We start from the raw sequence: 26727 nt of genomic DNA on the forward strand, positions 1-26727 counted from the left end.
AAAGGTAAAAAAAAGTAAACATAGCTCTTAGAATGTACAAATATAAAAATTAACTTTGAAAACCCGGAAGTCAGAATAATGACATCTATCTCATCCTTCTCCATAACCATGTTTACATATCCAGGCGCTAAAATTGGAGTAGACCAATGCATTCTTAGACTGATCTCAAGTCTATAATCAATTGACTGCAATCAAGTTATCCAAAAACCAATCTAAAATATGTATTAGTTGGAGCCACCAATGTAGATTTACCAATCTAAGATATATATATATATATATATATATATATATATATATATATATATATATATATATATATATATATATATATATGTATTAATTAGTTAGAGCGTCCCAATGTTGGTTTTGGTTTTCCTCTCAAGAATTAGCATTTCATTCTGTACCAAAAAAAGAATTAGCCTTTCTTTTTAATCAACCAGCTGGTCTATTTAAGTTCCAAAACCACAAATATTAATCCCATCAAGGAGATTGATAGCATTATGCAATCACAAGTATTAATTGCACCACATAGGCTGATCATAATATTATGCAGCAATTCATTCTTTATATACTCGAGATGACATATCTAATCTATGATTGCTCAGAAAATAGTTTAAAAAAAAAATTAGTCTATTTCGCATGAACTTGAACAATTGCTATATGATCTCTCTCTTCGGAAAGAGTAAGGGCTGTTTTCATTATTTTTTGGTGCATCAACATCTTTTTTCCTTTAAGAAAATTTATATCCAAACCAAGCTACTTAATAAGTAAATAGTTAATTAAATTTGGAGATGCAAAAGAAAATTAATCATCCTATACAAACTGAAGTAGATAAAGAGAACGTTCAAAGCATAGCAAGGGACGCTAAAGAAGATTCTAGTAGTGAAAAAAAATCTGGGTTCTAATTGGGAAGGAGTTAAGAGATTGATACTTAGATCCGGCTGGAAGACAGGGAAGGCAACTAAGACAGACAGCGACTTCATTATTGATTTGCAGGTCTGCTTCTATAACTTAGAGGAGTTGTGCATATATAGATTTCAGGGAGTGTACAGAGTACAGGAGACTACAAAATTTAAGCTATAAAATCTAGGCACAGACCTTGCTATTTTTGAGAAGATAGGATATCTACTTCTCTTGACTCCAAAATCAATAATAAAATATTTAAATTAAAAATCTACATCGTTGATCATAATCTATATCACTAAAAATTACCTAGAAACCACATTCATAGAATTTGGCGGTCTTTGACCTATACATCATATGGACATAAAAAATGAGTTGTTTCTATTGTCCTAGTATACTAAAATATTTAAATTGAAAATTGATCTTATTGATCATGATTTACACATTAAAACATTAAAACACAGAGACCAAAAATCAATGGATTTCAACACCTATATCAAAACAAAACATAATCTCATATTATTTTAACTATTCATTTGCAACAACTTGATTGATAGATCAGATACTACAAGACCATACAATTTTTAACTTATAAAAAATTTTCGTGATATAAATTACCATCTTAATTTGGATGCCTTATTGATTTTGGACTTGCAATAGACATCCTCTCCTCTCAATCAAAGCAAAGTATATCTTTCAACAACTTCTTAGTACCTTCAGGATACAAAATCCATTACTCAAAAGGGATAGCAATCAACAAAGTTATAGCAATCAACAAAGTTTTCTTTTTTTTGTTTTTCTGTTTGTTGACAAAGAAAAAAAAGAAGAAAAAAGCCCTTTCTTTGTTTTCAAGTATATTACAACTTTAAACCAGAGAGAGCCAATGAACATGTTCATAGTCCAAAGAAGAATGATATGACCATGCACAACTTAGTAGTTCCTTAGGTCAGGAATGAACCAAGTTTGTGTCTTGCAAATCCTATCAGAACTCTCCTAACACTGAATATTACTGCAACCTCAATTGTTCAATTCAAAAAGCTTTTACTATAATACAAACAGGGGGAAAACGAGATACAAATGGAACTTCAAAGAGAGAATATATATGTTTACCCAGAGAGAGAGAGAGGGAGAGATCATATATAAGAAAGAGTACTTTACATTTTGACATGTGCATCGCTTTGAATAACCTGTTTATATGATATGTACGAGAAAAATGTTATACAGATATATGCACACATCACAAATTCGCTTGCATTGAGGCAGGGTGAGAATACAGCATAAGTACCAGAGCAGGCCTACCGTTGTAACATAGTTGCTGTTACAATGGCTTGAGAGATGGGAGTGAGACTTCATCAAGTCCCTGAATGGTGTGCCAAACGAGGGTGCCAAGCAGGCAGGCTTTGTATGAGGATACTAAGGTTTTCAACCACCTTCAGCAGGGGAAGGAGTTCTTGATGCCTGATCAGGCTCTTGGTTGGAAGCCTGGGCCTTGAGAAGGTATGAGCGGGCCACTTCTAACATTTGGCCCACTTCTTTCTTGTACTGTAAACAGAAAAAGAATCAAGAACACTTCATATGCAACAACTCAATAGGTAAAACTCTAATATAGATGTATGTATGAAATGCTACATGTAATTAGGTTTATTTTTGTACACAGTTTTATTCAATGAACTTTGTATATAGTTATATAGAGGAACATCAGAATCTCAAATTATCACATGCAATTTGAACAATATCAGTTAATAAGAGGTACATGGAAGTTGCAAAAGTATCAATAACTTGCATCAATTTTTGCCATTTGCTACTTTACCCAGTAACATGATGAAGCCTCCCGCTAAATTTTTAATCAATGTTATATGACTATTTCTAAATGCCTCCAAGGGTAAGAGTATGCCAAGTCCATCCAACATATTCCAGTAGTCTGAAGCACTTGTGTAGCGGATACATGTGAAAAGATAGGCAAGATAAAATGGTGATGAAGAATCAATTAGAACAACAGTTGGAGTTAAGTTGTTCAAGGACGAGGTAGCATGTGCAACTTGATAGAAGGGCACAAAATAGGGCACACATAACAATAAAGAACAGAAATTCTTGACGAAACCGAGGACTGGCCCATCATACAATATGTCCCTTTGACGTATATCCATGATTTTTTGAACATACTAATATTATTTATCAGAGAATTGTGTTTAATGCTCTTTTCAAAATAAAAGATTCGAATTAAGTTGCTAATGGGCATACATAAAAAGAAGCATCATGGCAATTAATGTGAAGTGAAAAAATAATGAATTATGTTAGCCCTAGCTCCTGGAACAATTCATAAAACCTTCAAGACATTAGAAAGCGAAGGCAAGTAGAATTCACAAATTCAATGTGGCCACCTAGGGTGGAAGGTTCCCGCAACTTGAGTGGCCTTGCATATGAGCAGGTGTTCATGTCTGCCCCGTTGAAGAGGATATATCTATCTACTACTGTTCCATAACATATCTTACCCATACCACTGATCCTCCTTCAAAACAAGCAATGAGGATAAAAAAACTAGTGCAGAATGCATAGGAAGCAAAGTGGATAAGGAGATGAAAATGAAATGCATACCTCATCGACAGCTCCAGTCTTTATCTTAGACTGCATAATGCACCATTTCTTAAAATGAGCACCTGAAAATATCCAAGATTTGTTTTATTTCTTTTAACCAGAAGCACACAGTGCTAGCATAGACATTAAACAAAATAAACATCTAAAACTAGAAGAAGACAGAGGCAGATAGACAACAAGGGAAAAAAAGCGTAGAAGATCGAACAAATAACTCACCAACTCTTATGTCAAGCATACAAGAAGACTCGGTGTTTGTTTTAAACGACCATCTGCAGTGTACCTGAAATGGTCGAAATAATAACATTATTCTCCCAACAATTCAAGTTTTCAACCTTCTCTCGCATATGAATAAATGAACCTTATAGATAGATCAAGATGATAACAGTGAACTAAACAAAAGGCAGTGATGCAAGTCATCATGGTATGCTGAACCGGCCCGTACCGGACCGGTCCGATTTCACGGTGGAAAACGGGCTATGGGGCCGGAACCGAGCGGTATGGAGGGCGTACCGGTGCGAACTAGAGCGGTTCGCAGCGGTACAAGCCCGGTACTGCCTTCAGTTTGCCACAACGCCGTGCAGTAGCTGAAACCTGGCCGAATCAGTGGTACTGGTTTGGTACGGCCCGAACCGATTCGGTAAGCCACTGGTACGCCCATCGGTACCGGTTCGGTACACATTGCAAGTCATCAAATCATTTCCATGATGCATACATAGTGGACATTACAGCTCAGTACAAGCGCAAGAAAATTTGATATAAAGCCAGTCAAAAACCATATGATCATACCATTTGAAGGAAAAAACAGTAAAGTCCCGTTTAATACCTCAAAGTACGAACCAAATGGAATATCATGTGCTTGTTGCACTGTCTCAAAAACCTGATACATGAAAATATTGTGAATTAAATGAAAAATATGCATCAAAGGAGATTCCAGGAGAGCAAAAGTAAAGAAGAATTTGAACAAGCCAAAATAATATAGCGAAAAATATCTTCCTTGGCTTTGAGAGATTGAGTCAATAAATCACACCAAAGTTGTTTTATCAGATGAAAGAACTGCATTCTGCCACTCCGTCATGGCTGTGTCTGGAGGACACATGGGACTATGACATAATGATCTGAATGTTATTTCTCTGACTTGACCATCATATTCATCAGCAACGTGCCACTGGCCCAACTGTAAAGAAAACAAAGACTGAGACGATTATAAAGAACCGGGAGTAAACTAACATTATAGTGACATCTAAGTTATTCTCTATATATAATCACATTCATTCTCATCTTTAAACAAATATTGCACTATATGCACATCACTATAATAATGGTACATGACAGGACATAAACAAACAGGCAACTGCACATGAAATTGCTAGGATATGCAATAAACAGGCATTTTGAAGATGATAACACATCCTTTGCATGTCTCAGTTGGTAGGAAGGCCGTCTCTGTGGGGCATTCCATGTTTGATTCATGTAATTATATATGATGGATTGCCCAACAGAGCACCCAGAATGAAGAAGACGATAGCACCTCTTTCTCACAATAGCACCACATGCCTTCAGCTGACCAAAAGCACCAATTGGCATATCAATGGATGGCAAGCTCATTGAAGCAATTGCATGAAGCTTTGCCCCACACACACACACATGCACAAAAGGAAAAAAAAAAGGAGAAAAGAAAAAAGCCAATTACATAACAGAATCTATCAGTGGTAGTAAGCAGTCAAAAGCTAATGAATTTCATACGACAGAACTTCAAAGACCATGACGTGAGAGATAATCATTGCATGCTGACACATTACATTGAGATTTGTATCCTTCCGTGCAGTGCGATATTCCTCGATAAACTTTGAGTTGTCACTCAACAGCACATTAAAAAACTGCTCAGCTGTGCATGGAAAAATATCCTGGGACAAGATTGGCGAAACAAATTAGATAAAAATAAATAAAATTTCAGAAATCAAGTATCTGTTATGGATGATGAGGCTGATGTGTACATTGAATATGCCAACTAGAACTTCTTCTTTAATGAAATCTTGGAACTTTCCTGTCTTCTCAATATCATCTTCCGGAATTTTAATCTGTTTTCTACTACCTCTGACAGAGCTACTGTGTGCACGCAATGCTGACTGTGCCCACTCCTACATTTCCAAATAAATGCAAAGGATTAAATTTTTTCTTTTCAAGTATTTATAATGTGAAGACACACAATCATAGATCATAGATCTAGGCTCAAAAACCTAAACCAATTGTCCAGGTACCATATGAAAAACAAACAGCTTTGATATTGGAGAACCTGTCAGATATAAAGCTGATGTAGGAAATCTTATTACAGAAGCAAGCACAAAGCAGCTTTAAGAGACATTCAGGTTGACTTGGATATAGTTAACCTGATCAGCATAACTAGGCAGTAGGAAAGATCCCCACACTGGCTTATTGCATTACAACATACTAAGGATTAACAGAGTTCGGATTTAAAACACAATTATGCATAAATACCATTCTTAATTGATGGATCAATTAGAGAAGAATGCAGCCATAATTATGGAGAAAAGGGGTTTGCTACATCATATATTGGAATTCAAGATCATGCCCACTAAAACATCACCGTAAGAAATAAAAAACAGACACAGAAACAAACAATTAAAATTTAAAACCAAACTTGGATCACAGAAAGCAGCAATCTCTATTGGAAGCCAAAAGGAACATATCCTCAATCCTCCTAGACAGAACATGAAAATGAAATTTAACTTCAATAGTGACAATTGAAGAGAAATTTCTTGAATAATACTGATATAGGAATTTATAAATTGAATTAGAACAATAACATCAGAATTTGAAGATTAATATTCACATTCCTGTAAAAAGATTCAAATGCTGATAGTCTTTATACTAGTTTTCCAAGCCATGACATTAATATAGTAAAATAAAAATTATTCTAATCCATGACAAAAATTTAATGAAACCTCTGCATATTAAACTATAACAAACGCACCATAAAAGTAATTTAATGTCCTGATACTTGAGATACAAAATGGTAGTCTAATAATAATAGACAGACAAAATACAGGACCAATTTCTATGAAGAACACCTGCTTCTCAGCTTCTAACGTTGCACGGAAATTCTTTGTTGCACGTTGTAAAATTCTCAGTGTATGATTTCTGTTCCAAAAAGATGCGAACATGTACCTAACTCTTCCTGAAAAGCAGAAGAGGGAAACATTCAATGCAGTTAACATCTCATACTGGATTCTGGAAAAATTTGTCCAAAGCAGGGTGCACTACCAGATGTTCCAGCAGCTATTTTCACAAAAACATTTAAAAAATGCATCATTGCATATTCAAATACAGAGTAATTAGTGAATGAGCATGATAAAAAAAATAAAATATAACCAAGAAGAGTCACTGGATATGTTATAACATGATTCCTTTTCTTTCATTCTGATCACAAAATTGATCAACCATTACAATATATATTTCAAGTTTAAGCAAGGTTTCTGCACCATTATATTTTCTTATATGTAAGCATTGATGTATGTGCAATCACGCTAGAATGGACAAATTTTCAAAACATATATCCACTGAAGAAAGAAGTGAAATGTCCAAATGTCACTATCAGAACTCTCCTTCATTCATTGGCCAAAAGCAAAGAGATGCTTCTATGCATAAGTAAATGTGAAAACTTTAATCAAACTCCAACATAAGGCACAGTGGTAAGAGTATGATTTTTTCTGAATGCAGAATAAACAAACCTTCTCGGACTATACTACGAACATGAATTCTCCGAGACTCCAATTGATATGCAAGCTTCTCACAGCGGTAGAAGTCCTTATATAACACCTAGATGGGAAGTTGTGAACCCGATATCCAACGGGCACATACCCAAGATATCCAATGTGGGGTTGTGTACCTTAATATGCAGGATATTCATTTTTCTGAAATTAATTTTTGCCATGGTATATTACTTGTTCATATGGCCAATGGCTTACACATGTACACTAGTTAATTAGTATCTTTCCCTTATTATATGTCCCACTATGGTTTATACTCCGAATTTTTAGATTATCATGTTCTCCATGTGCAAGAAACAATTGTGTGATATCAGTTTGTTTCATAAATAATTCAATAATTCAAAATTATTAAGTGCAAATAGCTAACAGAAATTAGTACAGATACTAGAGTGATTGACTATGCAGCATTTAAATTGGTTAATTATAAACAATGGTTTAGATAGATAGAAGTTGTTATAATTAGTCACCGTTAAAACAATCCAAAAAAGAATATTAAAATATGCTATTTATGTATTTACTAATGGATCTTGTATATTTTCGTGTTGATGTGTTCCAACTAGACCTGAGCATCCTGTCCTAGTTTTGGTGGGCCTAGACCCTAGCTTTGACCCTTTGGGCTGGGCTCGCACCAAGAATTTCAGGCCCATGGAAATTCGGACGGTGCTAGCACAAATACATAAAGCTGGCCTGATTTTATAAATATCCAATAAAATATATTATTACATTTATAACATTAATTACATAAAAATACTACTTTGAAATATAAAAATAAATAAAAATCTCTATTTCTCTTCCCTGATCCATCCGTTTCCTATATCCCTCCACTTCTTCGATAAAAAAGAAGCTGGTGTGGTAGTATTTGTATTGTAGCCAGCAATGGGTCTGTCGGCGGCGAGGAGGTCTTAAATGGAGGAATTGGCGTGGACACAACTCCCTTATCGAGAGAGACTTCAAGAAATTCTCTATTCCTAATTACTGCGGTACGTAAAATACAAATATCGGAAAGAGCAAAAAAGAAAAAAAATCCGGATATTAATAGAAAAAAGGAATCCCGCTAAGTGGTGATTCAACATAGATTCTACATCTTGGAACCAAGCCAATTTTGGGGCAGCTTTGTGATAATGGAACCAACCGGCAAAAAGCAACCTCCTGCCACCTCCTCTTCCTCTCTCACTCTTCCCTCAAGGATTTGGTGAAGTATTCAAGATCATTTGTGTCATCACCACTCCCTCTCCCTTTCTTTTGATTCAGTGAAAACAAGCATTGCTCCACCTACAAGAATACCATCTCTATCTCGCCAACCACACGTGCCCATTGCTTGTCCCTTTCTCTCCCTTCCCATGCCTCTTTGTCATGGCCATTGGACTCACCCTACAAATGGGTTAGGTTGACTCATGATCCAACCCGATCATGACCAATTAGACCCAACCCGATCCATTTTTGGAGATCTGCAAGCCGAGTCAGGGTCAAAAATTAGGCTCGCATTGCAAACCAGGTTGGTTTTGGAGTTTGTATTTTTTGACCCAACTAGACTGGACCGGACTTGCATAATATCCTAGTATGCTTTGCATGAACAAAAATATAGTCCCAACCTGACCCAGGCACGATATAACGTAGCCCAAAAATGTGAATTATACAAATCCCTTCACCTACATATCTTTTCAATTCATCAAATGAAGCTTATTTAAACCAATCTTTTTTTCATCTTAACAACCCCATCTCTAATCACCAACTTTCACCTAATTACATTTAAATATTTATTATTTGTTTTGGTGAATTCCTATTTATAATATCCTTAAGCATATCAATATTTAAATTTCAAAATTATAGTTCATAAACGTGTACCATAAGAATGATTATTGGATCAAATTAATTTTTTTTAATGGAATCATGCTTAGGTTAGTTTTTAGTTTAAATAAAATTATTATTGATTTTTATATTTAATTATTATTTTTTAGCTATAAAATAACAGCTAAATGTTTGAACCGAATAATAGATTTAACCTGAGCGCAAATATTTCAGGGTGGGTATGAGTCATACTGGACCCCAACTTGATATGAATAAGTTGTTATTTGTTAAGTCTAAAATCTTTACCATGTACCTAACTTGACCCTATAAACCAATGGGATCAATCTAGATCTAAAATTAAGGAATAAACATAAAATTGGGGTTGAAAGGGGGTCAAGTATACCCCAATCTAAACCAACCCGTTTGCATCCCTAGTCATCCTATATTGATTAAGGCCAAGCCCTGCCAGTCTTAGGTTTGGGGTTTAGTAGCAAGGTTGGGCTCGGACTGAAAAACATAAGCCCTTGGGCTAGGCAAGGGCCAGCATTTCAACCTATGATATGGAGCTTAAGCCTGGTCGAAACCCGACCCAACCTAAATGAATAAAATCTAGTATGACGTGTTATGCATAGTACCCCGACCCTTAACTAGCATAGCAACAAAAGGCATTACTTGAGTACTTATGAAATGGTTTACAGTGACTTTGAATGGGTAAAATGGTCATGCAATGTAGTGGTGATTGTATAAGAAAGAAAAAAAACAATAGAAAGTGGTGTCTTTAAATTGATTCAAGGGAAGGAATTCAACAATGGGCTTTTAAAGCATGGAACAATTATTCATGCCCCTTGGTTGTGAGCCTTCTGTATGGAGGAGAGGCCCGATTGAGTGGAGAATAATAATTGTAATTGAAAGGTGCCAGAGTATTTCCAGAAATAGTTTCAAAGAAAAGGTGTTGTTTTGATGAGGACAAGTATGGGAGACATTAAAATGCCTGGTAATTATGGAGGATGAATAGAATAAATTGGTATTTTACACCTGAAGAGGGACAGTATTGCCGCAATTGCATGGAAAAACTGATGATTATTGAGAGATAGTAAGAAGGATCACTATGAGCAATCTAGTAAGTTGCACACTAGTTGTGTGGTGCCCATCATGAAAGTTGAGATGTAGCATATAGAAAGGTATGGAACTATGGATTGCTGCATGCAAGCCAACAACGGGCATGGAAAAAGGCCCTTCTCTAGTGAATGACATGGGCAGAAGACCTGATGGAAGAAAAACAAGTTTAAATTCAATGCTTAGCAGCAACCACGAGAAACAATAGTGTACATTTTCTACAATGTACTTGGCATTTCATTCCCTCATTTTTTTTCAAGCTCTGTTTATCTTAGAAATGTTTTTTCAGCCAACATTATTATACTAGGTGTATCATCCACCACAAGTTCTACCTTAATAGGTTGAGTAGGTTCTACACTTTTGTCATAGTATACTAATTCTTTCCATTAATCATACTTTGTTGTATAACAATTTAGTTCATGAATTTTATGCCATGTAGGGTAATTAATTATTGTATTTTACACATAAAGCAACCAAGTTTTTTTTATGTAACCATGTTGCAGGATTTCTCTCCCCTTCTACTCAAAAAAAAAGAAGAATGTACACATGTTTCTAGTACATTTTTTCCCATTTTTTTGAAATTACTAAAACATGTCTACTGATATAAAAAGTGCTTTAACAGGTAATATGAACAGATTTTGTATCATCATTGTTTAATCATTATTTACTGCTTCCAGACATCTCAAGAAACAAGCAAACACAAATTTAACATCAAATATATATATATATATATATATATATATATATATATATATATATTGATTGATTTTAATTCTTGATAATGTCAAAAGCTATTATAAACTTATTACATATGAGATCTACAGTAGGAAAATTAAAAAGATTCACGACATTACACATATCACTGACCATCTGGGCTTCCTAAAGGAGGAACACCATGCCCTCCAGCACCCATACGAAGAATTATTGTAATTGCAGGGTTGATAAATGCATGTTGGCTTCGTCTTATCTGCATTGCTAATAAAAAACTTTAAAGCAATTATATCTATAAGCATATGATAAAATTTTGATACTGGACTCAGGAAATAAGCTGAAAAAAGATAACCAAAATACCTCATGAATATCTCCTAAGGGTACAACCACCTATCAAATAAAACAAATTGCTATTAGTGAATCAATTTAAGGAAACTAGTGTATGAAAATGTGAGTATTACTCAATTCAATAATTTTGATGGATTTTTTCAATCACTTGCAGAATTTTTTTTTTTTTTTGTGGTCTCAAAGTATTTTAAGATAAATAAACAAATATTGTGAGAACAAGAAAATAATTGAGAAAGCATTAGCATGCATAAAGTGTGCTATTCTTCAAACCATTCTTCAAAGGTGGGAAGCCATTCTTCATATGAGACAGCTTTATTTTAAGGACATCATACATTTACAATTAACTGCATAAGCTCATGAAAATATTTATTGATACAATTTCAATACAAATTCACAACATTTTTCTATGACAGTTTTCTGTAAAAACTTATTGAATGCCACGACCTCTACAAAAATATATATAATTGACACAACTTGTCCTAAAATCAAGTCTAAGGTTAGAATAAAAATAGCTTCAATAGAGACAAGCACAAATTCATGTCTTTTTGTCAAAAGCAATTGCTATGTCTTTTTTCTTCTTTGATTAGAAATTGATATGTCATATTAATAACTTCTAAGGGTCTTTTTAAAGATTTATTCACTTTTTTTGTCAATCTTCATCATTTGTTTCTAACTTCCTCAATAACCAAATCAGAATGACAAACTACATATCTGATTTTTTTCAAAATGTCATCCATGAATATCTAAAGACCTACTTGACAATATTAGCCAAAAATAATTCACTAGTAGAGCTAGGGTTAGAACTTTAAGTACTGTACAGATGTAGGGTCATCATTATGATATCAAAGCATAGATTAAGTCCTTACCCAAAAAAGGCACAGTCCAAGCTATATATATTCATTAATTGTGGATCAGAACATTATGTCAGAGGAGGTCAGACTGGGTGCATGAATCGGTCATAAAAGCACCAGGATCACCCTTTTGGTCAGTCAAGACAAGGAGATAGTTGCACACTCCATATGCAACTCCACTTTCTTGCTTAAACTGCCATTAGGACTAAAATTAGGTAATTTTACGGAATCAGCCAGTAGAAAATGGGTACCGTATGCTGGTTTTCAAGAAGAAAATGAAGAGAAGAATGAAGAGCAACTTTGGCCCCTTATCCCTCTCTGTGATCTCTTTCTCTTTCATATCCATTCGTTCATTTGATCTTTCACCCAATTGCTGTTTATTCTCACATGCTAATACATATTACATTCTGCTGCTTTGTTTCTGATCATATTGCAGATATTGCAATTAGTAATTTCAATAAATTGGTACTCTTTTTCCTTGTAAGATCCACTCTCCTTCTAGTGCTTACATGCCAATAATATTTAAGTATACATTATATCCATTATATTTCTTGATGTTCCAGCAAATAAGCCCTCCTCAAAACATCAACTTAAGTCAACAATTAAACATCTCAGATCACCTAATCAAGCCTACATCCCTTTAGAGAGGATAGATGCTACTCAAAATACCTTAGAACCATGGTATGTTGTACCGTACCGAACCGGAAGGTAGCGGGCATACCGTACCGTACCAGTTCGGTATCGGTACCTACTGGCACTGGTGGCATATCGACCCTCGGTACGCTAGGCATACTGTATACCGTACCATACCAACACTATACTAATGTGGCACTGGTACGGGGTCCGGTACCGGCACGGTGAACCTTGCTTAAAGCAGAGTATCTTGATTCTTGATCCTAAAATATATATAGTCACCAAAACAGAAAATTGTCTTGTTTCTTGTGACAACACAGCCAGGTGAACTCAGCACTCAAACCCTAGTTTAACCCTTTAGACCACACATGCACAAGCCACCCTTAAGTTGTCCTACATCAATGAGATTTCTTTGTTACTACAATAGATATCATTAACACTTCAAGGGACAGTAAGTCCTGCTTGATTTACTCTACTTTTTAGATTTAAGTTGCATAATTTTCTCTCTCTTGTGCTGCATGTTTAAACATTTTACATTATATCCCTCTCCATCACTTTGAAGCATTAGAGGAACCTCTTACTCCTCTCCTACACGATCTTTAATCAGTTTTTGATTCAGGAATCAGGATGGAGTAAGGCTTTCGGTAGACCATATTTCTGACAAGAAAGTTTCAGAAAAAAAAAATGGAATACAGTAGCAGCTATTCTGGCCAAACATGCTCAATCCTAGATAACCAATCCAGAAGGAAGTGTAAGAGGTGTAAGAACATTATTCCTGAAAGAAACCCACTTTGATATGGTAAAGCAAACCCTCGGTCCTAGAGTAACTCCAGCCAGGAAAAAAATTTCAGCTGAACGAAAATTGGAACAACATTTCTGATTCCGCTTTATCTTATTCTCAAATCAAATGCAGCCTTCGTGTTTCAAGGCCACAAATTTCCATCCCAATATTCAATCATTTCAAAATTTACACTAAGTTATGATACCCTGTAGAGAAAACACTCCAAAGGCACATCTACAGTTCGTCAACCCCAAACTACAATCCAGATCAAAACTTCGCTCGCTATCTCGCAAGATATCTGAATGTACACTTTGAGTTGTTCAAAAAAGAATTGGCTCAAGCCACTTTTGCCATCCATTTGACCAACATTTTCAAAATTTCCTTAAAGCATATCTTCATCTACTAACATCAAATGACTTTTCACGGTCCAACTAATACAGAACCCTAAAGCCAAATCAAACAATCATATTATATCGAAGAAGTCATCCTTGTTGTCCTAATCTAACAATATATCCACAAGAAAAATATGGGAAGAAGCCTAGATAAATATTTTGAAAAAATGAACTGATTCATACTAATAGTAAGATATAGTATAAAAAACAGCTAAATGCAGAACATTGAATTAGAATATTCACACTAAAGAATTCACCTATTTCAAGAGAATTTAATAATGCTCTATTGGTCTTCCATAGAGGATAACAAACTAGAAGAAAGCTAATGCAAGCAAGCAACTTTATATTTAAATGAAATTAATACACGGTAAAAATTAGAGGTACTTGCTCAATGTTGGTTTATAGCATACATAAGAAATTTAATTTTGCAGTGGAAATATATCCCATATAATTCAGGAGATGTAATAGTGTAATCAAATCCATAACCAAAACTGTATGCCACCAAATACATAAAATATCAATGTAAAGCAATGCTCACCCAAAAAAAAAATCATCACTTCCAAATCAAACTAATCAATAAAGAACCAAAATAAATCTGACCACGTGGATTCAACACGGCTCATAATATAGTTATATAGCTATTGATTTTTTTTTTGAGATTATTGTGAGAAAATGCAATTAAAAGAAGCAGTAAACCTTATAGATAGGTGAAAGAAAATAACCTTTATTTGCTTAGAAAATACATTAGAATGGAAGCAAATATGCCATGCCGAGAGATACATGCGCCCATGGTATAAAAAGGACCTCTCAAGCGCACATGAATAACTATGATCAGCAACCTGAAACAATAAAGCCATCATCGTTCCACCAGTTATAACGGGCTGCAATCTTTCAACATTATACCATACAGATGAATTTCATGTGGTTCAGTTTTCATACTATAGGGAAACATACCTCATCTGGAGGAAGATCAAATATAGTTTGTAATGGCCCAGGTTTTTGATGAACCACTGTAGGGCCTTGTTTATCTAAAGAAATCCTTCTTCGAGCATCGGCACCAGCAAAGCCATTTAAAGCCCTACATGCAATTTTTTTTTTCAAAAAAAAAGTATTAGAAAACAGACTACCTCTATAATCTTTGACTTTTGTTTTTGACTAGGATACAGGAAAATTTGATACATATTACAAATAAAAAAAAGAAAAAAGAAAAATAAAATTAAAGAGATAATCGAAACAGCATGAGAAAAAACATCAGGTGGAGTTTAGTAAAGCATCCAGATCCACCTTTCTGTATCTACAGTCATACTCTATGTTAACATGTTTGAATTCGTAGGGGCCTCTATGAAACAAAAAAGAGAACTAACTATACAGGCTAACAACAAACCAATGGTGATACTATGCATTCATAACTAGTGACGATAGGAACATCTTAAGCACGATTGAGTCTTGATTGGTCGTGACAAGATCCTAATTAGTCTTTTAACTCCTCACCAAAAGACCTTATTCTTATTGCGATGATTTACTAGTAGGATGTTTTTGTTTGCAGATTTGATGAGTTGCTACAAGGCAATGAAAATGATTCTTAAGAAACTAGAGGAAGGGAGATTCCTTGAGAAGGAAGAAAAGGAAATATAGACTGATTTATGGCGAAAATATTCAATTGGAGGTACTATTAAATATGGAGGAGTCTGCAATCAAGGATTCAAACAAATATCAAAGGTTCTCCAACCACGGAAAATTACCAACCAAGGATTTTACCATTAATGGAAGATGATGTGCATAGGGATGCTATATTTAACAAGTATGGAAAATAATGGAGAGACTCAAGATCCAGTAGCATTTGCACAGATGTTCTTCTTCCTTTTTTCATCTGTCTTTGTTCCTTTCTCTTCTCTATTTGCTGGATTTTCCCATGTTAGATAACCTGAAGAGACTACAAAACTTGGAGAAAGGTGTGAGCTCAAATCATGAATTGGTAGTTTTTTATGAATGAAAGAAATAAAATAATAAGGTTACTTCTCTATTTTCTGTGGGCTGATTGCATAGATTAGGCATGAGGCATGCAAAACACCGAGTGTGAGGCCTTAAGGCATGCGGGCACTAAGTACCATTCTTTCTATAATTAATTTGTTCTATTTTTATTTTATGAGCTATACTCTATTCTTCAAAATTCTCTTTCCTAACCCTACTCTCTCTCCAACCATTGGTTCTTTTTCTGTTGGTGTAATCCATCATTCTTTTTCCACAGAAGCTGATAAATCTCAGTACCTGACCTCGTCTACACATAGACATACCTTGTTCTCTTCACATAACCAAGGACCATAAATCTCAGTATGCTACCTCCTTCTCCGTCCTACACTGAAACCCCCTCCCCACCCACCCGACAAACAAACAAAAATCCTGCCTCCTCTCTTCCTTGTTCTCCTTACCTTCCTCCCTCCTCTTCCTCCAATCTGACATCCTCTACGCCTACTCATCCTTCGCTTCAACTCCAACTTCTCATCCCCCTTTCCCTCCACCTCAGCCACCTCATCTTCTCCGCTCTTCCATCTATGTCTAGGTACAATGCAATGCCCCAGATTCCACATACTGCACCTGCTATTTAGAAAGCTGAACAAAGATGCTACTGTTCATGACATTCTAGAAATCTGAAATGCACAATGCTACATATCAAACTGCATAGTGAATATTGGAGGATTATGCAATACACAAGAGAATAATAGCAATATGGCCAACACAGATGATCCAGTGGTATGAAGCCCCAAACCAATGTCCAAACGTTCTAACACAATAAGGATCACATATACGACTAAGGTACACCATCTCGGTACCGAGCTTCATACCAGTGCACCCTATCACTATGTCAGTACAGTACAGAGCCGGTTCGGTATACCGAGTGTCAATACGCCCCACATACTATATATCGCTATCAAACTGGTACGGTACGATACGCACTGTACTGCCCGGTTTAGTATGGTATGGCATGCCATAGATATGACAAAGGACCACCACTTTAAACCTTGATATGAGCATATATCACAATACATCAAGAACTACTTAGTCATGATAACTTGTGACTCCATGAATACAATCTCAGCATATTTTGCCATATATATAACCACTTGATTTAGTCGCCAAAAAAATCTGTCGGCATTTGTAAGGTATAAGCTTTCAGTATTTTAAAACCAACTACAGTGGACATGCTTACTTCTAGGCTTGTGGCTACGTGGCCATGGTTACTTCTGGGCTTGTGGCTTCATGGGCATAACCTCAGCATACTTTAATCCATCAAGAGAGCCAGCTATGTTTAGGCTTAAAATGTAACTTTTCATGTTCTTGGCCAGCAAGCCTTCGATCTGTCAGACCTTATAATCAACTTACATCATCTTTAACTTTAGAAAGGTTTTACAAGGTTCACTCAAAACCTTGTAATTACCATTCAAAGTTGCATCCAGTAGATGGAACTATGCCAATTAACCCCATATTTTCAACATGGCAATGAATCAAAAACATCAAGAGAAAATGTTCAAGAACATTGAATAGATACAGGAGTTATATGACATGCAAGACAATAGAGAATTATGGTAAACTTCACAAGATAGATCTAGAACAGAGAAGTACATACTGGCAGAAACTAGTAATTAACATCTCTGAAATTTCATACAACTAAAGCATGTCCAACTAACATAACAAAACAGATACAGTAGTGAAACTAAAGAGCACTCCAGTTGCCCACACCACCAACCAAAACACAACCCCCAGCCCACCAACCTCCACACACAGACACTCACAGATAAAACACTCCATGTACAAAAAGAATAAGAATTAAAAAAAAAGCATAAGCAACAAAATCTACAGTTGTTTCTGTGAAATTCTTATTTTTCTCTTATCCAAAAGCACTATAAGAATAAATAACTATCCATAAATAACATATTATTGCTTCCAGAATTAAACAGGTTGCATGACCAAAAGAATATCTAGCTACTAAATTCAGATGAAAAACTTCCTTACTACATAATGAACAGAATGATAACAAAGGGAAACAACCAGCAGGCCAGAACCAAAACAAGAAATCACCTAGTACTTGCAGGAAGCTTTGCCGTTTTAATATGAAGACAGACCTGGAAAGAACATCTTTTCAATAAAAAACTGATTGTAGAAAGATCCGCATATGATAGTTTATAAATATCAATTATAAAGTAAGATTCTACCTGTCCTGATGTGCTATCCAAAGTGTACCAGACGGCTCCAGTTTGGCCTTCACTTTCAACCAGAACTGTCACCGATCCAAGAACTGTGCTTTTCCATATTATGTCCCAGTCATATATTGTCACGTTAATCTATATAAATCATTGAAAATAAAATCCAATATGATTAGAATAGCACAGACAATAAAAAAAAATTAAATAATAAGTGCGACTGAACTGAACATGCATGTCATCAGTATGGACAAGGATAATTAGCTATAAGCAAATAAAAGATACCTTATGGTTATATACTATCTTCACCTAAATCATATCATCTAAGATATCTTGGAAAGAAAACAAGGCTTACATTTTGGTTGTCAAAAAGTAGTTTATTAAGAAAATCGGTTTCCAAGTATTGTCGTTGCACACTATTTATGCGCTCTGAGCTATATCACAGCTTTGACAATGCATGCTTGTACAGGGCAGCCTACGATGATATAGGTGCCATAAACCACAACCTCAACCTTACCTGTTCAGAATATAACCTTTTGGTGGACCAAATAATATAGCCAGTGGATACCATCACAGATCAATGAACTATATTAGGATTAGTACATCACACAAAGTTGTGCAATAAAACTTGATTGGCTTATTGAAGGATGGAGTATTGCTGACTATGAGGAAGAGAAAACCAACACAATTATGTTTGTACATCTCAAACCATAGGACTATATCCTGATGGACAACCACGTTACGTGTTTATTACACTACATTGTATTCAGGACATTATACAGAAGTGTTAACACTAAATCATGGGCCAAGTGTGCCATGCAAATGCTTCATGATGCACTGAGATAATGTGATTAATGTGTATTTATTGCTGGACACAACAAAAGAGGCAAGGAAATATTATCACGTTGTGAAGTTACAAAATTTAGACACTTTATTATAGTGTCAACAAAGTCAAAATTAATTCTGTCCTTCCCTACTTCTTTTAGTAGCAAACATATTAAGAGTTTCCAAGTGGAGCACACCTTTGGTACTTCAATAGGGCAAGCAGTTTGATAGTGACTTCTTTCTTAGGGTAGGGCGACGAAAGGCTACTTCAATGACGGAAATGTCATAGGGTCACTAACGGCACATAGGACTGATAAATTAACTCTTAATGGTTTATTGGAGACAAATAGTCTCATACAAAGGGTTAAGACTTAAGAGTATATCCAAAAATATTTGAGAAAATGTTTCTATGTCGTCATATTATCCGATGACCTAGTTTCAAGTGGACTACATAAACAAACTAATGTAAACTAGGAAAAATGGGACATGAAATAACCTGGACAGGAAGAACATCAACAACTAAATTGAACTCTTCTCCCCACATTGGGTTTCTTGAGCCTGGAACCATTGAGCTGCATTAAGATGATGATAGCAAAATTATATTCAGGTCCATATTAATTTTGCTAGATCCTTTGCTTAAAAAGAAAAGTTAAGAATCTGGCTAACAAGATGGTTTTCATAACACCAAATTTCATTGAAAGTTGAAATCAAATTACATCACCAAAATACATAAGCCTATTGCACTTTGAACCATTCCACGATATCAGATATCAAAATAAATTTAACTGGTAGAAACGCGACAAAGTACTTACATAGACCAAAGAATGAGATTGTAAAGACTAATAAAAAAACCATTACCATCGCTCATAAAGCTTAGAAAATTGAACATGGACACCAAATGGAGTTAATGCTTATCAGGCTACTACAATATATCTAAAAAATATACTTCATGTACCAAGTGCGTGACTACTAATCAGAGTCTAAGCTTGTTTTTTTCTCTCACCCATTATTAGATCCACATTAATCTACACTGCTACTGGCTCCTTAAATGTAATATAGACCATAGCATGAGAAAGGTAAGCTATTTTCCAAAGACTGATTAATGATTCTATAGTATCTCACTGAATTAGATTGTAATATGACACCCGTATGAGAGAAGAAACTGAGATAAAAATATCAAAATAAGGAAAAAAATCATGTCCCCAAGCAGCGTATGTGGTGCAACCAATAACAACTCTTCTTCCCCATCTTTTCAGGCATCTATCGTTTTCCGCGGACTCACTTTTTACAGCTTGGAATACTGCATGTGGAAAGTATGCTACTCCAACAGTTGTTCCATTATTTTCATGGTGTCAAAACAAGGGATCGGATTAACCCTACTAAAAATGCCAAGAGCTAACATACAAGATGTAACAATCACTTGACAATCTCCACCATTTAACTGAATCATCACCTGCCCTCTACCTAATGGCACAACCAAGAAACACCAACACCAAACATAGAAAAGGAAAACAATAATCATCTTTTTATCTATCAACTGTTTAAAAGTGCACTAGCTAACAACTGGTCATTCAAACATTTTTCTCCATGTCTTCCCTAGGTAATGACCAATCAAGTTCACTAGGTAATGTCTACTTACCAGCTATTTTAGCAAAGAAGGTCCTGCAAATTCAATCTTTTAGTACTAATGTAAGGGTGAATTTTCACTATAAACAAACAGTACCAAGAGTTTAACAAACATATCCAGTAGAGAGAATTAACTCAAGAGAAACAAGATGCCAAAGTATTTCAAATATCAACAATGAAGAAAAGTCACTATAGTCACCTAAACCGCTTTTGTTCACCACAAGTAATTATGGCATAAGGATCTGATGTGCCATTCAAATTTGCACCAATTAGGTTCTTGGCAGCCAATAGTTCCAACTGAAATAAGGAACAAATACAGACCATCACAAACGAATCAAATCAATACATATGATCTATATATGCATATTGCAACAACATGTAAATTAAATGGATAAAAAGAGATGTGATTTGCATACTCCAGATATCAAAAGCTCTTTCTCATCCAAGAGATTAGTGTTACCCAACACGAAATACCTTTATTAAATATGCAGAAGTGCCTTGAGAATCTCCTTTAGATTGGCTCATCTACAAAATAAGTGGAGAACTGCATGTCAAACAAATGCAAAAAATTATTTCATGAAACAGACGATAAGTAAAGTAATTTATAGAATCCAAAAATCCTTTTTTTCAAACATCAAAAGCAATCAAGCCCAGCTAAAAATGTACATATCTATGACTCAAATTAACATAAAATTGTACAAAGAAAATGAGGTATAACCATGAACAAGATATGTACATCTATATAAGCCTTTGAGAGGTGAGCAAGCAGCAGTGAATATAAAACATGTTCCTAATCCAATTCAAGTTATGACAGGAAGCTAATAAATCTAATAAGTCAGGAAGATTAAACTAATAACACATGCATACATACACATATACATGTCTAGTTTACATAATAACATACATATTAGTGCATACATACTTGCATATACAGAGATTGACAGAGACAGATAGACAGACAAATATATAGATCAATATATAACAGAATTCCTTATCTATTTACAGTTTAAAACCTTCATCAAAATCATGTTAAGATTATAACAATACCAACATCAACTGCTGTTACAAAGTCTTCATTTAGGTCATTATTATTTCAAATGTTTTTGTTTCTTTTTCTTCCCATCAACTACCTGAAACATGAGTTAACAAAGTTTAATATGATTACTTGACTAGTACATACAAATGTTTAACTGTGACAAGAATAAATGATAGTGACAACACCCTAATACATTAAATAAAGACACAATTTTGAGGACCCCAATCTTCATTTGTGTCTTTCCCACTTTTTATTTGGATATTATGCACATCTACGTGTAAATACATTTGCTGAACTACTAAGCTTCCACAGCATTTGAACACTCTGCTGTACAATATTACAAGAGAGCTAAAAAATATAGAAATGACCAGTGCCCATATAGAAATAGAATAACTACAAATCAGTTTAAGTGTGGAAGCAGATTGTGAACAATAGAGCATCATGGCCCCTGTCTTGAGCACTTAACTGTTCTTAGACCTCAAGGCAACAAAGAAATAGCATTTCCTCATTGCCTGGGGAGATAATACAAGAGAGCAATTGACTTCCGATAAAATTGGCTAGTTATGTCTCAATCTACCGGTTGCCTCCACACTAAAATATCTGCATCTCCTGAGAGCTCTGTATGTATCCCTCTTTTTGGACAATGGGTGGGTTAAATGACCTTTAAAATAGTGACTAGAATGGAGTTCGAGCTCTTCAATACTCTAGGCTCCAGCATGCCTTCTCTCACTCTCATGAGTTTGACAAAGGAGAAGGGCTGCGTATAAAGATTAAGAAAGGACTCTCTTCAATTTCAAGTGCACCAGAAACAACCCAGGAAACACCCTGCTATGGAACCTCACTAACAACTATGTTTTAACAATTTAAATGCAATCTTGCTCGTTGGTAATCCAACAAACAAAAACAATTCAGTATTGATTTTTTTTTATTCTAACACCAAGGCAATAGTGAAAATGGCCATCTTTTTTAAATTCAAAGCACTAACTAAAAATGAATTTCATCAAAAAGAACCATGCTGCAAGAGCAATCGGAATTTAGGATATCAAGTAGGAATGTCAACAGCCCATCCTGCAGCCTAGATTCTACTATCTTGGATTGGATCATTCATCAATGTGTCAGTCCTAATCAAAATTTTGGTTTGCCCAGATACATCCCTTTGACATCCTTAATTTGAGGTGTTAATTGTATTTAAAAGTATAGCTGGTAGTATACACATATGCATTACGTGTAAGTTTGTTGCATAAAAGAAAAAGGATTGCATACCAAATTAATCACATAGATCGCGGGGTGTGCTACTTGCAGTAACTTACTACAGGTATCGTGCCCAGTCCAACATTTGCTTGACAAAAAAACAATAGTCCCAAACACCAAAACTGATTGACTAAAGAAATGTGCTAAATAAAGACTCCCCCATCAACAATTGTCTTGATGGAAAATAATAAATACACTAAGAATTTTGTTTCGATTCCTATTAACCATCCAATGGAAAGAAAAGGGAAAGCCATTACCTTTACAAATCAAGTTACCTTAAATTTTTCTACCATCTATTATCTCACTTCTTAGGCCAGATTTGGTAAAGTTTTTGAGGAGCCAAAAAGCACTTTCTAGCATTCCAAAAATATTTTTGGATGGTATAGTGGTGTTTAATCAAAAAATCTGGAAGTGCTTTCTCCCCAAACATACTTTTTGGCAAATTTCGAAAAGCTATTTTGGCTTAACAAAAATTTTCAAAGTGACTAAAATGCCCATGAACAAATCCCATAATTACATCTTTAATTATTAACTAACATTAACTATGTTATATTATTATATCATATCATGCTATATTACATTATATCAAATCATATCATATTATATTATTATACTATGAATATATTATATTATATTATTACAATATATTGTTAAAATAATATAATAATATACTGTTATATCATAACATATCTTATTATATTACATTATATCATAATAATATACTATAATGTTATATTACGTTACATTACATTACAATAATGCATTATACTATATTACATTATAATAATATGGCAAATCTTATCATATTATATTATTATACTAAACTATATAGTATTATATTACCTTACATTACAATATTATATTACATTACATACATTATAATAATATTATACTATATAATAATGATAATATTATACTATATAATAATGATAATATTATATTATATTATTATATCATATTAATTTATATTATTACACAATTTTAGAATAATATTTATTACATTAAAAAATTATATCACATTATATTATACTAGAATAATAAGTAATACTATGTAATAATATTTTAATATATAATAATAAGTAATATTACATTGCATTTTACTCTACTATCCAATACTATGTAATGTCCTTTATTGTCATTTTGTCAATACAAAAAGCACTTTCATTTTCGTTACCAAATACAAGTTAGTTTCACGGCACTTTAGAAATATAGTTATTAAATAGCAAATAGCTTTTTATAAAAGCTCACTTTCCAAAAGCTCTACTTCCAAAAACTTCAAAAGCTTACTACCAATAGCAATCCCAAACATGGAATTAGTTGTTCCAAATGTTCCAATTTTATTTAATATCTCTTGATCTTTTCCATGTTATATCGGTTGTTCTCTGCTTTTTGTTGTTCGGTTTCACAATTCTCACTCAAAAACTATATTATTATTCAAGGTTCGCAATGTTGATATCAGAGCCCGTACTAGTACTATGTTGGTATAGTGTCAATACGCTAGATACAGGGACGAACCAACACTTGGTATGTCTCCCGTACTGAGTATCAATTCGATATTGATACAGTATAGTATGCCTAATATAGCGCAGTAGGCACCAATATTGCAAACCTTATAATCACTTTTTGTTTTTTCATACAAGTTGTCCTAATATATATACAAACTAAAGATTTCAAACACTTACAGTGATGCCGCGCTACCCTTTCAGTGGTTGATACAATGCCAGTTGCATAGAATCAGAAACAAGCATTTTCAAACTATATTGCAGTGCATTCATCTCCTTTCTGGAAACTGTTTGCATTCCATATCACAGTAGAATTGTTCAATTTACACCACACTGTAAGTGATGAGTGCTGATCAATATCACCGATGGTCATGCTCATGTATGACATGTTTTTCCAGTAGCATCCAGCAAAGATTAGGGAGTTAATGAGAATTCAGATATTATTTGTAAAATTATGGCAACCGTGTCTTCTCATATAACCTTTCACTTTGTCATGGTAGTCAGATGGTGCCAAAGATTTCTAGAAAAATCCCATAAAATAATCGAGAAAAGTAAATTGCATACTAAATAAACCAAAGCACTAGAAAAGCCTATTCCATATATTTGTCTCCATGATTCTAACAGTTAAAAAGCCGAATCTTTCCTTTTTATCTTAAAAGAAAGCCTCAGAATTTTCAACCACGATCGTTGAGCCTCCTCCTCATCTTGTAACGATGACATCCTCAAATTAATTGGAAACTACATCATCTATCCATCCAAGAATTGCTGTTTTCTCGATCAAGTACTCGACTGTAATTCCAAATTCACTTCAAATCGATAAATTTTCAAAAAAAAGAAAAACAATTTCGCGCAACTAACCTTCTCCTTATCGTCAAGAAGAGGCTCTTTCGCCCCCAGGGGCTCATCGCCACCAGACGACCGATCGACCCCAGTCCCCGGGCCTCCGGAAGACAAGCGCTCGAAGAAGGCGTACACGGCGATCACGAAGAGCGCCGCAGCGACGGTGACCTCGATCTCCCACCACGAGGGGAAGAAGAAACCGATCGAGACGCCCGCCATAGCCGCCGAGAGAAAGCCGATGCCAGCGGGCTCTAGTGTTTCTTGTGGGCGGCTTCTAGGGTTTCGCGGCCGGGGAGGGTCCATGGGAGGAGAGGGGAGGAAGAAGAGAGCGCGGCCATCTCTAGAAAGAAGGACGGGTCAAACGAGTTGGTTGGAGGGAGACGGCAAAGGCGGTGTTATTAATTTGGGATCGGAACATAAAAAAGAGGAAATCAAACAATTAAAAAAGTAGTGGGCTCCCAAACTGCCCTTGTTATTAATGGAGGACTATCGGAAGTGCCCTTCTTGCCCGCCTGGCGCCGGGGTTCGTGCTCACTCGTCCTTGAGTTCAAGGTCAGAAAAGCGTCGCTAGTTAATGGGCCCAATGACGTTACCAATGAAGGCTATTTGCCATGTGGCACATATTAATTGGAAGGTCTCAGGGCGAACTGGCTGTGAAACGACGCAATGATGATGATTTGGTACAAGAGTTGGGCCCCAAAACTTTTTCACATGAAAATAGGATCCTGTTCTCTCTCGGACGCCGGCGTTTAGAGCCGTTAAGACCTCAAAACGGTTCCCATGGGAAACAAAAAAACCCTTAAAACGGTATCTATTTTGGGTGGGTCATCAAGGGTTTTTCCATCCAAAAAAAAAAAAAAAATCCTGAATTGGGTACATTAAAAGAGAGAAATCATACCCATACACAGCACAATGCACCATGCTAATCCCTTCATCTCTTTTTTTTATGGGCATGATGCATCATTCTCATGTTAACATGAGAGATTGTACTCTATACTATATGCACCACATGGCCATACAGCAATCAATCATAGTTGTTTATTTCTATAGATTCTCTTTATCAAACACTTGTATCAATGCATCATTGTAGAAACAATCGATTATAATTTGCTATGTGCACAGCCACATGGTGCATGCAATGTAGGGTATAATTTCTCCGTCGAGGGGTCCACCATCTGCCTAAGCATGTGGCATGCATTTATGGCAAACATCAACAACTCTCGTAAAGAAAAAAAATATTAATTTGTAACAAAAATAAAAAGGGTTATTAGTTGCAATCTCCAAAAATTTATGAATGTATTCTCTTCTTTTGCCATGGATAATTGTGTAATTTTTCAAAAAGCAATATTAAGTGGGTCGGGACAAGCCTTGTATTTCATGTTTAATAAATAATTGAGCATTAAATTAAGTTAATAATCGAACATGTTCATAATTTAAGCAATTTTTCTGAGCACCCTCTCTCCTTTTTGTCATGATGGAAGGGGCTCAAATTGAAACCACTAGTACCAACCTTACAAATTTTACCAACTTTAGTATTAGCTT

General features: G+C 35.0%; 1 protein-coding gene across 3 annotated transcripts; it reads right to left on the reverse strand.

The window, feature by feature from the left end:
* Nucleotides 1-1963: 1963 nt before the first annotated feature.
* On the reverse strand, nucleotides 1964-25598 carry LOC103706046 (BAG-associated GRAM protein 1-like). 3 transcript variants are annotated; one of them, XR_003385470.2, is made up of 19 exons: nucleotides 25204-25598; nucleotides 21031-21081; nucleotides 20756-20853; nucleotides 19427-19502; nucleotides 18118-18246; nucleotides 17984-18027; nucleotides 14861-14984; nucleotides 14629-14745; nucleotides 11262-11291; nucleotides 11058-11157; nucleotides 6588-6694; nucleotides 5493-5636; nucleotides 5298-5402; nucleotides 4526-4672; nucleotides 4322-4375; nucleotides 3715-3778; nucleotides 3499-3560; nucleotides 3285-3412; nucleotides 2312-2445 (listed from the first exon to the last, which is right to left on the reverse strand). XR_003385470.2 is itself a non-coding variant. In XM_008790005.3 (18 exons), the coding sequence occupies exons 1-18, from the start codon at nucleotides 25486-25488 to the stop codon at nucleotides 2326-2328; spliced, it is 1857 nt and encodes a 618-aa protein (XP_008788227.1). In that variant the 5' UTR covers nucleotides 25489-25597; the 3' UTR covers nucleotides 1964-2325. The 3 variants fall into 3 exon arrangements, 2 of the variants coding, with proteins under 2 accessions (XP_008788227.1, XP_008788228.1); XM_008790005.3 differs by lacking the exon at nucleotides 3285-3412 and having other exon boundaries at nucleotides 1964-2445; nucleotides 25204-25597; XM_008790006.3 differs by lacking the exon at nucleotides 3285-3412 and having other exon boundaries at nucleotides 1964-2445; nucleotides 21031-21100; nucleotides 25204-25596.
* Nucleotides 25599-26727: the final 1129 nt, after the last annotated feature.

The sequence above is a fragment of the Phoenix dactylifera genome, chromosome 1, assembly GCF_009389715.1.
Source record: "Phoenix dactylifera cultivar Barhee BC4 chromosome 1, palm_55x_up_171113_PBpolish2nd_filt_p, whole genome shotgun sequence".
NCBI lineage: Eukaryota > Viridiplantae > Streptophyta > Magnoliopsida > Arecales > Arecaceae > Phoenix > Phoenix dactylifera.